The sequence below is a fragment of the Corvus kubaryi genome, unplaced genomic scaffold (assembly GCF_017639235.1).
Source record: "Corvus kubaryi isolate FWS band 111438036 unplaced genomic scaffold, C.kubaryi_AGA036_p1.0 68, whole genome shotgun sequence".
Lineage (NCBI taxonomy): Eukaryota > Metazoa > Chordata > Aves > Passeriformes > Corvidae > Corvus > Corvus kubaryi.
Genome location: NW_024582056.1, coordinates 12,169,164 through 12,184,246, shown reverse-complemented (window position 1 = coordinate 12,184,246; position 15,083 = coordinate 12,169,164). Strand labels below are relative to the sequence as shown.

Here is a 15,083-nt window from a genome sequence, read left to right as displayed (position 1 = left end):
GTTCATTCGGTTATTACTTTTTAATGTACATTTCATTTTTTAAATAAATGGAATACTGTTTCAATCTTATCAACTAGAATTTACAATCATTTTATGGTACCTACATTTTACATCTAGAAGAGACCACCTTGACCATCTGATTTGATCCCCTCCTTAAAATGCAGACTGAAGCAACCACTCTGGCTTTAAAACTTCTGGATCTCATTTGCTATATATAAATCAGGTGCCAAAGCATGACTGAAAAAGTATTTAAAGTGACAATAGAAAGAGGAAGAGAGGACAATCAAAGGCACTGCTTACTTAAATTTTACAGTGTGACACTCCTGATGTTTGTGATAGTCCTGCCTTGACCTCTACCTGGACAGCAGCATGATGATACTTCCTTCATTGCTGAGATTAAGGCATTTATGGTCAGGGCCATATCATATTTTATTTAAACACACTGCAGAAGGACATGAAATTTTACAGTTCAGATTCTCCATGGTACTTGAGCTAAGCTTGGGCTTCAGGGAAGAGCAAACAGCCAGCTCACGTGAGAGCTGCCAAGGTGCAGCTTCCCTTTATCAGTCCAGAATAAACATCTTCCTCTTTCTTATGGCCAGACAGGCCTCTCAGCCCAACCACTCTCCAAGCCCTCTCTCCACCTGGATTTTTAGAGGGATGACAGGGGCAACAGTACTGCATCAACCAGCACCATTTTTTAACAGATTTGAGTCCTGAAGTGAGACAAATTCCTGTTGTATGAACGGTAGCAAAAGGGGACAGCAGCTCTGCCAGCCATGACCAGGGTTTTGCTCCCTTGAGAGCCCCTTCTCACAGATGGAGGTCCCACTTGCCATTCAGCAGCAGTCTCAGGTCACCTTGGGCCTAAATCCTGCAACTGTACACAAAGGTCCTAAAGCAAGTTTCAGCGAGTCAACCTCACAGCACAGAGATACAAAACCATCACCACTCACCCTCCCCAGCCACAGCACATTAGGCCTGCACTTCACTAGCAGCAATCATTTCAACCAAATGATGCATGTATTTCAACCATAACTATGAATACAAATACCAAGTAAGGTCCTGACTCATTCCACCCAATGTACCTGAAATGACTGCAATCAGAGTAAAGTCTCCCTAGTGCACAGCCAGTAAGAATAGACATCTTCTGCAAATGTTACAGCCCTGAGAACAGACTTGATCCTCCAGGCATCAATGTTTTTATTTTTGACTGTACAGCTATGAGCCTTTGCCGAAAGGAGAAGTTCTTCCTGCTGTAGACAGAGAAACAACACTGACACACAGATAGATAAATGATAGGAAGACAACAGGATCCGCTTCATTTTATCTGGGGCAATCTTTCAGCCATATAATGAAATAAAAATCTCTTGGGGACCTTAGATCAAAACATTTTTTGGTCTCGCAACCGCAACTCCCCCTCAGGCTCCACGTGGGTTACAGGTTTAATCTCATCTTCCTGCAAAGGCACCGGCAGGAGTGGGGCCACCCTTGACTCCATCGGCTGCTCCATGGCTGCAGGCTTCAGGCAAAACAGACAGACTTCAGCTGTGTATGCCTATTAGGGCTCTAATGCTGGGAATAGCAGCAGAACACACAACCAAGGCAATTCAATCTAGAGCAAGATAATTCACTACCAGTCTTACCCCCCACCCCTTTCCACAGCACCAAATGCATCAGTGACAAGTACCCCACCTTTTCTCAATGTAAGGGCAATCGTATGCCCATTATCTCTACCCTTAACTCTGCACAAACTGTAGAAGTGACTGTACCTGAATCTGAGGTTATTGAGATCACTGTGAACAGGGATGGCTTCTGCAAAAGTAACCACAATGCTAATACTGTAAAGCAGGATGGAGGTCTGAACTAGGCACCTGTTAGCTAAAGCAACTTTCTGAAATCAGATTTAACTTTCTGGATGTTTTTTCTTGTGGCTGGTGCTGATGTTTAGCAAAAGCATGGAACTCAATGTGTCAATCCACATGGGAAGGAAGCCTCTTCTCCATCCCACTCTGTCCTCACCCTGTTTCCTTTCAGGGCATTTATAAACACAAAACAGCTCCCACAGTTACAGTGACTTGAGACATAAAAAGCAGAAAAATTCCCATAACCCCAAGATCTTCTCAGTGAGGTGTTATCTTTTGTCCCTTCTATATGCTACTTTTCAGAGTAAATGTTCTTTTAAAGCACCTTGCTGTCCCTGCCCACAAAGGAGGAAATAATATGTTCAGCTATGGAAGTATCCAGGCTTCTTTTTGAAAGTCAGGATGCGATATAGATTATTAAATACTACACATACAACTATTCTTTAATTCCACAAGTCTTCCATTTACCACTTCTTACATTCAAAGCAAGTCTGCACCTACACGTGCACAGTTGTGTAAGCCCTATGTGCAGTTACACATCCACCCCTCCTCGTAAGGGTTGCCAGCAATTTTGTGAAAATAGGTCAGAGAGGTCAGCTACATACCCTCCTTCCCACAAGAGATAAGGTGCAGTGTCTCACACCTGTCAAGACAGTGAATTCATTAATTTCTAACAATCACAGGCTTCTTAACTGGGCATTTGTGCATATTCTTACCAGTGAGAGGTAGTTGCTCAGTTCTCACTGTCGGGTCACTGCTAGCAATCTGCAGACCAGGCAAGTTGGGAAGGTGTTGTATGTTAAGAAGTGTCAGGAAAGGGAGAGAAATCAGTTTGATTGTGTGCATTTTTAACACAAAAATGCTAGTAAATGTAGTGAACCCAAACGTCACCTCCCAGCCCTTCTTGCTCTACTGCAGATCATGACAGCAGTTACCTCACTCGGATCCTTTCTGTGGTTCCAGCTTTCCCACCGTTCAGGTTATATGGCTGAGCTCCCTGTACATCTCCCAGAGCTCTTTTGTGTCACTAACATGATGTCACTGATGTAACATGTAACAATCAACCCTGAAGCACAACATGATGATTGTTTCTTCAACTCACATTCACAGCACATTTGTTCCAGCAGGCTTGAAAATGAGAGGATGAGGCAGGCTAGGTTTTCCTGCTCAGTAGGTTTTTGCTCCAATCTAATTAAAAACATTCAGCAATTCACTGAAGTTCCTAGAGAACTGCACGTGTACCACACTTTAAAATAAGCTCTAAGTCCTTTATTTTTTTAAATGCACTCCCCAGATGGAGACGTTTCCTCAGAAGTTTTTTTGTGATATTATACTGAAGCTGCTGAACCAGAGAAGTTAAGCTGCTTCTGAGCTATCTTGGTCTTGTTGTTATTGCTAATGGTTTTCTTCTTCATCTAAAAGCTAACAAGGAAAGCCACTGTTGGTTCTCTGACATGCAGAGAAGTGACAGTACAGCTCACTAGAAACAGGCAGCTGTGGTCACCTTGGTCTGAAACTGGGTCAGAGATGCCAGCTGATGGTTATACGGGAGAAATATGCAAGTAATATTAGGGATTCAGAGGCTGAGGACAAGACCATCCTTTTCTTGCTGGCAGAAGTCAAGCAGGTTTAACAGCTCTGAGAAAAGGCAGCTTCCTCACAACAAAAGGTATGTTTCATGTACAATTTTTGGTAACTTTTCCTCATTTCTGGAAAAAGTGTCAAGGAATCTATGTGAACAGCCTGTCAGAGACTGAAATATTACAGTTTATGACTTAAACATTTTCATGAAGGACTTTTAAAGCTGTATTACAAAAGCTGTAGTGAAGACTACCGAACCCTGGATGGGGCCCTGACTGAGGCCTTACACCGCTCGCTGATGAAGATAAAGTAACAACTCAGGTCTGGGGACATTCACAGAGCACAGGCTTAACACCTCCAAAGGTGGAGACCACAGCCCCAGGGCTATCAGCTGCCAGGCTTGATCAGACCCTCCACCTGTTGGGGGGGTGGAGGGAGGAGAGGCTTTGGGTATCTGGGAGAAGCCTCTTGTCAGAGGCACAGTGACTGCCCATCCTCCACTGTGCCGAGGAGCCCAGCTGAGGGGTCCTCACCTGGGGGGGGGGGAAGCTTATCCACAGCAGAAGGGGGTGACATGGCCCATCACAGGGGCCCCCTCAAAGGGGTCCCCAGACCCTGCACCAGAGCCCCAGAGATGATGCAACAGACCCTCAGTGTTGCAGGGGACAGTGTGTCAAGCCAGCCCCTGCAAGGGAGATGTGGGTGTTCCCACCTGGCCCAAAGTGTACATTAATCCACGGGATTCTGCACTCTTCGGTGTGTGGCGGCGTGGTGTAGCATGTGGTGACCACGGTGGCGACGGGAGACCCTCACCACCAGCAGACCAGATTGAGGGGAGCAATGAGACGTCGTTGGGACCCTCGGATGGGTGATATGCTTTCACCTAACCCCTGTCACCTCTCCCTGTTCCCCCACCCACACTTCTTTTTCTTTCTTTCCTCTTTCTTTCTCTTTGCCTCTTTTATTATTAAATACAACACATCAATTTTTTGGCACCAACATCTAACTTCATTTGGTTTTAATCTCGTTTTGGGGTATATTTTGAACCTTCTAAGTTCTTCCTGAGACATAATTTTCTTTACTCTTCTGGGTTTAAACAGGATCATAACACAGCCAAGCCAAGCCCTGCACTGCTACACCACCTTAAGCCAAAAGAGAACCATCACTGGGAGACTGCCACTACTGTGCTTTATGTTGCTGCTTGTGGGAGAATGTGTGCTGATGGAAAGTCCATCCAGCTCCAAACACTGTTAAGATAACTGGACAAATTCAGTAGGAAAGACTACAGCGTCTTGACGTATTCTGCTTATAACTCCATCCCTGATACTGGAAACAGACCTTTTGCCAGCTAAAGTCACTTCGACCTGGGGAACTGTAGCATGTCACATACAACGCCAGCAACATTCTTGCCATCAAACAAGTGCTAAAGGATCCTTCTGACTAGCTAGCTATGATATCACCAGCTTCCAAATTCAGACTTTCTCAGGAACTGTCCCTAAATGCCTCAAAAAATGCCTGTCCTCATCTCCAGAAACAAGAGTGCCCTTAAGCTGTACAGCCAAGAACAAATTCCTTCAGGGTTGTAACAACCAATTAAGGGATGTGAAGCAATTACTTTTATATCCATACAAATGAAACTCCTCCAATGCAATTAACAATCCCTTATCATCTACTATTGAATTTGCGGAAACCATATGCTGTACATTCACTCCTCCCCCAACTTTTCCACAATTTTAATCAGTTTGTTTTAGCTAATGTAATGAAACCTACCTATTCAAGAGAAATAATAGATGTCTGCACATTATCTGAGTATTTCTAAATGTCCTTCTTAATTTTAAATATAATTTCATTTGAGATTTTGCAGCTTTCATTTCTATTAATAAATTATCATTTCTTCTATACAAGTGAAGAGCTAGTATGTCATGTAATTTTTTTCCTCTAAATAGACTAAGACTTTGATCTAATGCAAGCCCTTGCTGGGAGTAGAGAGACTTTCTGTCTAATTTAGTTATGAAAAATATTCAATTAAACTTCGGAGTTTAATTCATTTAGTTATGAAAATTAGATGAGCTCAATAAGGTACATTTGATTTGCCTTAAGAAAAAAAACCAAACCAAAAAAAGGAGAAGAATATCTGAAAGGGAAACAAATATGAATGGAGAACAAAAGTAGCTTTCCCTGTTCATGTTGAAAGGTGGATAACATGAAGAGTCTGAGTTCCATTTTTGTGCCTACATAAAACACAGCCACAATGAGTTCATGCAAATTTTATATCCAAGAGATACATGAACAGCTGGTATTAACATCTTAATTGTCTCTTGGGTAACAAAAATCCCCATAGATCATAACTGAGTCCATCCCAGTCAAGGGAGATCTGTTTCCTCACAACAGGATTACACCATCCACACAAAACTCTTCTCCATCTCCACTCGAGGAAAAAGAAAAATATCTGAATTATTTTTCAAAACCAGAACAGAACAATATGTGTCACAGTATCCCGCAGTGGTAGGGAGGAGAAGAGAGATCCAGCAGGCAAGAACTGTGCAGCAAGATCGATTTCTTTAATTATTTTACAAACTCTTTTATAGACTTTTTTCTTCATAGTCTAATTGGTCAAAGGATCAGCCACCCCTTGGGGTGATTGGCTAAAATCCTAAACATCCATTGTCAAAATATTTTTCTACTGTACCATAAACAAAGGTTTGCAAGGTCGCAGGTGTTCATAGTTTATAGAACTCTACAAGTATCTTCCGTGAGAGAGAAAAGTATCTCACGGGACTGGGAAGAAGCAAGAAAAATTCTTGCTAGCAGCAATATTTGTATCCACAAACATGGATCTCTCCGACAGAGGCCTCCTCCTACTTTTGCAGCCATCACTCACCATTTTTGCAGATGGGACAGCACTGGTCGGGCTCATACACCGGATCCACACACTCGGTCTGGGGACAGGCTGAGACCGTGCACAGCACTTCACCATTGCCTTCACAGCGACACCTTTCACACGGAGAAACCTGAAACACAAACCCAGTCACCCTTTAACTCCTTCACTTAATGCACTCCTGGAGTATGCAATGCCCACCTTCTCATCTGCAATGTTCTTTCCTTCACATCTTTTTCCTCCCCACTCTAAAACAAATGGGTTTTGTGGCCTAAATAATGCAGAGAGCAAGACTGGGCTCCTGCAAAATTACAGAACTACAGCAGGAAAAAAACCCCAAAACAAAGCAGGTTCTTCTCTGTACCTACACAGCAAATGGGAAAGTCAGAGGGATGTTGAAAACAAGAACAGTGAAGACTTTTAATACAAATAAAACAACAATTATCTTATTGAATCTCTAATGAACTTCCTGAAAATTAAGTTCATAATCTGGTTTAGTTCTATTAGAGGTTCAAAATATACTTTAGAGAAAAATATTCTATTTTAAGAAGAAAAGTTTTGCTAAATGAAGTTAGAAGCTTCATTTAATGGAAAACCTTATCAATTTTTTCAGGTTTGAAAGTATTGTGATAGCAGGAAGTTAAATTTTATTGAAAACTATATTTTTCAAAGAGAATTCAGGAAAAAAACACATCCTTTTGAATTCAGGTGTTTCCCATAGGTTAACTGTATTTGGACCACTCTTCTAATACTCGTAACTTTCTGAAAGGAAGTTGAAATTCAAAGAAAGGGGTGAAGGAAAATACCGGTAATCCTTTATACCTAGTGAAATGTTACTGGCTTTGAAGAACTCTTACAGAATAGGAATACCATGAAATAGTTACTTGAAAGACCTACTTCAAAGAAATTAATTCTGAACAAAACAGTAGCAAGACTCTCTTTAGTAAAAAATGGACTTTGAAATGTCTGCAGTTCCCACATATACAATTCCATCTGTCCTCTTCAGCATTCCTGACCAGGCGCATCACACTGCACTGCTGACATCCTCATACCACACAAGATAGAGGGAAGCAAGGATGTGAAGAGCAACAAATGCCATACTGTAAATCTCATTGCTGCACTCCAAAAAACCACATGGGTACCCATGCTCAGAACACAGGATGAAAACGCAGCTGAACGTTATTAGTGATCCTCTAAATCTATAATCTGTGCAGATTACTGGTTTACTTAAGGAGGAGGTTGTTCTTTTTATGGACCCTTTTTCATTCCAGATTCTAGCTGATGCAGACAACCCCCTCTGCATTTCTCCAATAAGAGCAGAAAAAAATAAAATCTAAAAAAGAAAATAATTATTTGTTGTGAAGAATCACCCAGATGCCTGACTTGGAGATCATCTGCTTCTTCTCCCTATTTTTTAGGCAGCCTATCACATTTTTTCCTCAAATCCATTCTCTTCTTACTTGCCTCTCACATCCTTCTCACTTCCAAAGTTCAAACATGTGGATGCTTGCACAGCATCATCTCCAACTAAATGCTCATTCATGCTTTGCTACTTCCCTTCCCACCTGCCAAAGCTGCTATTTGCTTATGCACATATCTTTCACGCCCTCCCCTCTGCTTAGAAAGCCTAAATAGGGTCTCTTGCTGTGTTGCTTTCTGCTTTTATTACTATTATTTATTTCAGATTTCCTTTGCTACCTACTCACTTTGTGTTTTCTCTTTGCTTTACACTCTACCAAGCATAACACCACAGTGTATGTTTATAAAATCCTACACAGAGGCTGACAGCCCAGTGCAGCAGATCTTTGTTACAGACTTTGGGACAACTTTGTCCTGTAATTGGTTTTAAACTGCCACATTCACTTCCAGAGCTGGAGTGTCAGCAGATGAGGAGGTTCCTGATCCAGTGCTCAGAGTTGAAAGGCTCAGGTATTTTAAGTAATCACTTGAACCACATGTGAAGTTTTGAGTGTCAGCAAACCTGAGATCCTAAGTATTAAGTCAACAATAAGACTCCTTCCTTCTAGAGTTACATCCAGAAACAATACTTACTAAATTATAAAAACATAGTTTTTAAGGAGGACTAATTTTTTTTTATATTATTTTTAAGTAATCCTACTTGATCAAAGATACCAGAACTCAGTTCCAAGGATCAGGATCAACAAGCCAAACCTACAGCTTTCAATCGATTTTAACGCTTTTTGCCATGACTTGGAAAAGATGCAAATTCACCAACCATCAAAAGTTCAATAAGACCAGTAGCTACGACAACAGAGGTTCCTTAGCCCAGGACACTGCTTAGTAGCTGTGTCATTCAATATTGGAAGTGGTGTAAAAACTAAAGTATCTGATTGCAATCAGGAAACAAGACAAGCACACAGATGCTATTCCTAAAATCTCTCCTCTGTAAAATTTAAGCATGTTCTAATTAAATAGGTTTGCTAGATTTCCAAATTTGACAAAGGCTGAAATTCTCAGAAAAGTCACTTGATGAAGCACTGAAAATACTATTGATTGAAAAATAAAGCTGATCTAATTCTTATCTAATAATGATGAGTTTTAATACACATTTCTGTCCTATACAGCACATACACCTGAAAACTATATCTTTCATGAACAGAGTGCACTGTTAATGTGATACTGCCATAATGAAGACACTTCTAGTGTCATAGATCATGGGATTTCAGGGGAATACTTACATTACACCCTTGGTAAGTACGGTCATCTGCACAACCCACCAATCTGAGTAATGGCAGCAGTGATAAGGAAGGTCCCCACGAGCTTATTTCTAGAGAGATCTTTTCAGGCATGTAAGTAAACCACAGTGGCTGCTAAAATGGTATCAGTGTCAGCCATTATCTGTTCATCTTTGGACTAAACAGTGCATTCTTTTTATAGATGATCAGGATATAGCAGGAACTGTAGAAAACCCCCACTTTCCGCAACTTAATGGCAGCTCAGTACTTGGAGACGTAATCATCATGAGAGAGAGGGAGAGAGACAGTAAGACAGCATGTGTATGTAACAGCAGCTAAATAAATCAGAATGAAAAGACCCATTTGGTCCTTCATTTCCCCTCTCTACTCATGCAATGCAAGCACCCTCCCTGCTGCACAGTTCCTAGTGGCAGTCAACGCAAGGAGCATCCCACTTGTTCTGGTGGGAAACGATCAGCCCAGCAGCACTCAACACTCAGCACTTCTGACATAACCAGGCCGGACTGGAAATAATATCACCTATCAACCTCTCTCTGAAGACTAATGATACCACGTCTCCATGGTCTACAGATGAAGCTGTTAACTCGATAGCAGCAGCAGTTCTGCCGCTGAAAAAACTGCAGGAAGGCAACAAGAGGCAACAGAAGTCTTGTGTATTCACCATGCAGCCATAAAACCTGTAGAAAATAGAGTGCAGATGGCAAAAAAACCTACTTCTTTAGAATTGTCTAAAGGGAAGTTTATGAGGAGAGGTACAAATGGAGTTGCAGACATTGTAAAAGAGCAAATGCACTATGGTATAAACCGCTAAGTTTTCCACTAGTGGGGCGTCAAGAAAGCTCTAGCTTAGTAGGTTTATCCAACAGCTTAGTGCAAATTTTCATAATTAGGAAGTGACAAATCATTCATAGTCCAAGGGAATTTGAGGCTTTCCCCTACTCCCTTCCACATGTCAAACTTTAATTAGAAAATAAAAAGACATCTAAACCAAACCAACAAAAAAGCTGAATTAAAAAAATATATACAACCTACAGTCAGTTCCTTTAGCCTTGAAAACACCTAAATTAAAAAACAAATGCCCAAAACAATCATAATCCCAAACTTCCTTGCTTTTGCACTGGAATTTTTACTAATATTTTCTTGCCACTTACACAACTCAGGAGAACATGAATGGGGTTACACTGACAATAAACATACCAGCCATGCTTTTACTCCTCTCTGTCTTCAAAATACCTCAGCTCTTTCAAAACTCTTTTGGGCTTGTTGACTTCCAGATTTCCAAGTAATTTACCCACAAAAAACCCCAATTTGCTTCCTCATGGTAGCAAGAAAATTCTAAAAGACACAAAGCAACAACTTTCAAAAATATAGATCTTTTCCAAAACATTGCACTTCTGAAGATAATTTATGGCTCTGGTAAGACTTTCTATGCCAGCCCTCATTTTCAAATTTTACTTGAAAGATTTGGACCATGTGCTTTAGAAATCTCCAGCTTCAGTGCAGAACTTTATCCCCATTGCGTTTCACCAAACAGAGGTTTTGCTACCCGTTGCACTCATATGGATGCTGTGATCACACTGCTATTCTGCCTCACAAAGCCCACAGGGGACCAGAGTGGTGCTGATGGAAACAGCTTTATGAGACCTTGTCCTTTCCCTACACGCAAGTTGTGTTTTGTGTTGACATCCATGTCCTTTTTGAAAACAGAAAAATGCATGCATACGTGCACACACAAGAAGAACAGACTGCAAATCAAAGAAGAAACACATGAAACCTCAAATTCCCTGGCACACTCAGCTTCTGGCTACAGTCAGGGCAATTCTTTGCCATGCCAAGCCACATAGGAATTTTATATAAGCAGACTCACAAACTTGCACACATAATTACACATCTATACATAAATGTTTGTGCAAATAATGTCACTTAAATTCTAGGAGGTCACCTTTTTCTTCCTTCAGTGATGGCTGGCACTCTTTGCCACTAATAGTAGGTGCAGACACGGAGAAAAATCACACCGCTATCCATTTACAACTCCTTCCCTGACCTTGATCAAGAGATAGCATATTAGTAACCTCTCTAAGACCATCAACTTTAAACTCACGAAATTACCTTTGAAGCTGTGTGCAATTGCATTTTGCAATTGCTTCCACTGAGCAGCAGCAACCTGACTACATCTGCACCTCGTGTTGCCAGACAACTCCACTGATTGCCGTGGCCTGGGCAAACAGCTGCATTTACAGCTTGTGCTCACAATATTGGAACCAACACTGAAGCTCAACTAAAAAACAAGGTTCTCACATAGGAAAATAATCAGGCTGCAGTTCCACTGCCTAATTGCATCAACAACTTGCTTGTCCTGAGCAGACATCCCTTCTCATTCATGTTTCCAAAGCTGAGTAAAAGAAGGCGGTAAGGGAACCGAAGTTTTGTTAGAGGAGGATACGAAGACAAGGGCCGAAAGCTGAATGGGGTTGAAAAGAAATCTGATAGCCAAGATCTTTTCAGAAAATTTCTGTAAATGTCACTGTTCAACACTCCATTTTTACCAAGGCTGCCAGCCATATTCAAATGTACCAGGGAACATTAAGGTTCTACGCTCACTACACATTTAACACAGTATTTTAGGCTTGCTTTATAGCCATTAATACAACACCACTACATAAACAGGCTAGGAAATAGAACTCTGTAGAAGAGTGTGAATGAAGAGCAGGGAGGAGCCTTTAAAATTCTTTAAGACTCATTAGTCTTTAAAACTCTGAGCTATGAAGAAGGTGTGGAGAAGCTTCATCTTTTGGCCATCCCCGAAGAATTAAGTATGCTGGGAAAGGAAGGATCTCACAAGCCATCTCTGAAAAGGTCACACCAACTAGCTGCTGTTAGGGCAGCTGCTCCCTCTTAAGTAGAAAACTGCCACCCTGAAGTTCAATGCAGTCCTTGAGGGTGACATGGAAAAAAGGAGGATGATACAAGTTTTCTGCCGTACCATGCAATTCACCAGTGCTCTGCACATCACTGCCTAAAAAGGGTAAAGGGCAACACTGTTATTCATTATGGAGAAAGTAGTTCTGCTCCGTTATTTAGTTTCCCTTAAATTGAAGAACATGGAAAGACATTATGAACCAAAGTTAAGTTTTCAGGAACATGCAAATACCACAGACAGCAAATGAGGCGACTTACTTTCAGCATTCACAAATACATTTTCTTTTTCTCCATCCTGAGAGGGGCTCAGCTTCCAGAACCTTGAACTGTATTTCATATTCCCCTCAACATATTCAGCATGAAACTCTCTGGCGTATTCAGAAATGGGTTTTGCACCAGCTCTGTATCTACCAGTCTTTCACAAGCAAATTCACAAGTCATTCTTAGAGCCTGGTCAGCCACAATAAAATACAAAATGGAAAAAGACAAGGTAAACAACCAGAAAACTGGGCCCAACTCCACAACTTTTGAGTGCACTGTAACATCTTGCATTTTCAATGATAATGACTTTGCACAACAATGCTTAAAAAGACCCTACTCTAAAAGGATTTCCCTGAACATAAAGCTTCTCAAATCCTTTCTTTAAGTATCACTCCAACCTAGACTGCAGACCACACTGTTATTAAAAAGAAGGCCCATTCTCAGAAAGCAAACATTATGCAACCTTGGCAGCACCACTTAAATAGTTAAAAAGGAAAAAGAAACAACTGTTAGAAAGTAAGGGATCATCGCAGAGTGATTACTAGGAATAGAAGACAGCCCACAAAACCCTGCTTGATCCCTGCAGGGCAGAAGTTTACCAGTAAATAGTTAAATAAGGAAACAAATGTACTGCTGAAATTTTTCATAAAATCCATAACACCACCGAGTAGCATCCTTCCAAGTAGCATTTTTTACTGTAAATACCAAAGGAATTAATAAAGATCAGCACCCTCATTCAAAAATGTTAGAGTATCATAGAGCAAGAAAGGTCATGTTTAAGGGGAATATTTTACAGGACTGCAGAAGTAATATTAACACAAAAATGAAAAAGAGGAGGGGGAGACCCAGAACACCCTCAGAGAAAGCAGTGAAAGAACATAATACCACTTTAAACAAGAGAAGAATTCACAAAATGACTTTTGGCTTCAGTCCTTACCATGAACTCCTCTAGGGTCTGGTAGGTTTTCCCTCGGAACTCGCAGTAGTTCTTCCTCTCCTTGCACTGCGGGCAGCACTGCGTGGTGTCCACATGGATGCAACGAGGGTGGAGCCTGGGGCACTCGGGCTGGATACATAGCGGGCCCTCCTCAGTGCAGAGGCAGGGGCAGGCAGAAGGGCCCGGCGCAAACTTCTCCCCGATGGCATAGACGAAGCCGCTCTCGTCCACGCAGCCTTTCCCACGGTAGTCCGGATAGGCGTACTCCTCCGGAGGCTCGGGAGTGACACTCGCAACAGATGCTGGGAGAGATGAATCTTCAGCCACCTGAGGTTCCTCAGGAGCAGCATCCCTTTGCTCCTGCACTTGAATGCTCCCAGATTTACTGCTTGTCCCCTGGCTGTTCCAAGCCTGCTTTTGCTTAGTCCAAGACTCCTTGTTCGAGTAGTTCCTGTTTCCTTTGCTCTTCCAGTCCCTGCCACCCTCCTCCCTCCCGCTCCTGCCGATCTCATTCATTTTCCCTGGACCTGTCTGGCTGTCCCTTGTAGATGTGTGATCCCTCTTTTCCTGGCTCGCCTTTATCTCCTGTTTGTCTTGAGCCTTGGCCAGTTTTTGTACAGGTACGGTGGAGCTACAGAGGGCAACCATGAGGCAGCAGGTTACGAGAAGAGAACTAGAGAGAGCTCCAATTGCCATTGCAGTAGAGCTGGGCATCACCTACTGCATCCCACAGGGGACACTGCATTCACATCGGAGGGAAGCACTTCATAGATCCACAATCCCTAGGAAAAGAAGGATTAGGAATACTTCAGCTTCTGCACTTCTTCCCCCCAGCACCCCGCCTCGCCTCCACCAATGCAACATCTCAAACAATGTGCAACCTGCCTCGGTAGTTTATGCAAAAGGCAAACAGCTTGCTGCTGCATCCCTCCTCCCCCGCTCTGCCAAGTCTTATAAATAGCAGGGCTCTGGACACGGACCGGGCGTCTTCGTCTCCAACAGAGCACCACGCAGAACTCCGGGGAGTCAGCGTTTGCAGAGGCAGGTGCAGGCAAAACCCGGAGCACTTGGGAGTTATTTTTAACTTTCAGATGACAACATGTGAAGAGGACGGACGCCCGATGAATTAAACGGAGCTCCCCAAAATCCAGCAGGGTGCGGAATAGAAATTACCCAGTTGAGTGCTATTCACTATATATACACACGATGATTTTCATTAACCTCTTATTCAGTCTGAAGTACGCTAGTTGGGGTTTTGTTTAAATACCTACCAGTGAGCACGTTTCTGTTGCAGACAACTAAAACCAAGCACACTAAAGCGAGCAAACTACCTGCCTTCCGAACTACCCAAACCAGCACACAAAACCTCCTCTTCCTCGCCCGTGTTCGAAAGGCAAGGGAGAGCCGCTCCGAGTTCCCGCAGCCGAGGCTCATTTAACACACATCCTCCAGGAGTTAACAGCGCTCCCGGCTCCTCTCCCTGAAACACTGCACGCCAAATCGGAAAAAAAACCCCAAACCAAAATACGTACACTACTCCGGCCACTCAAGCACTGCCGCTGCAGCCTGCCGGCACGACCCCACCTCCGCGGTACCGCTTCCCAAAGCCATTCAAAAGCCTCTCTCTATGCCCGCCCGCCTCCCCGGCCCTCGGCGGTGCCACCGCGGGGCACCGCGCTCCGCCCGCCCGGCAGCGCTGCCCGGCCCGGCCCGGCCGCCGCGGGGGACCCGGGGCTCCGCGCTGCCCGCCCAAACTTTCCGGAGGGCCGGGCAGCGCCGCCCGATCCTCTCCCGGTGGGGCTGGGCGGGAGCCGGGCCAGCCCCTTCCCCAGCCCGGCCGCCTCCTCCGTGGCCCGGCGCGACGCCTCCCTCCCTCCCTCCCTCCCTGCCTCCCGCCGTCCGTACCTGCGCTGACGCCGCGCTCA

The 15,083-nt window shown here is 43.3% G+C and overlaps 1 protein-coding gene across 3 annotated transcripts in view; it reads right to left on the bottom strand.

Annotated features, from left to right (window-relative positions):
* Positions 1–15,083, bottom strand: part of VWC2 (von Willebrand factor C domain containing 2) — a 57,453-nt gene extending 42,370 nt beyond the window's left edge. The window contains exons 1-3 of one of the 3 annotated variants that reach the window (XM_042048850.1): positions 15,064–15,083; positions 13,159–13,940; positions 6,328–6,457 (exon numbers count right to left, since the gene is read on the bottom strand). In XM_042048850.1, coding sequence (XP_041904784.1) covers positions 6,328–6,457; positions 13,159–13,872 — 844 coding nt within the window. In that variant the 5' untranslated portion in view covers positions 13,873–13,940; positions 15,064–15,083. Of the gene's footprint in view, positions 1–6,327; positions 6,458–13,158; positions 13,941–14,138; positions 14,378–14,690; positions 14,787–15,063 lie in introns of those variants that run through there. The other 2 variants (XM_042048849.1, XM_042048852.1) reach the window with 2 other exon arrangements.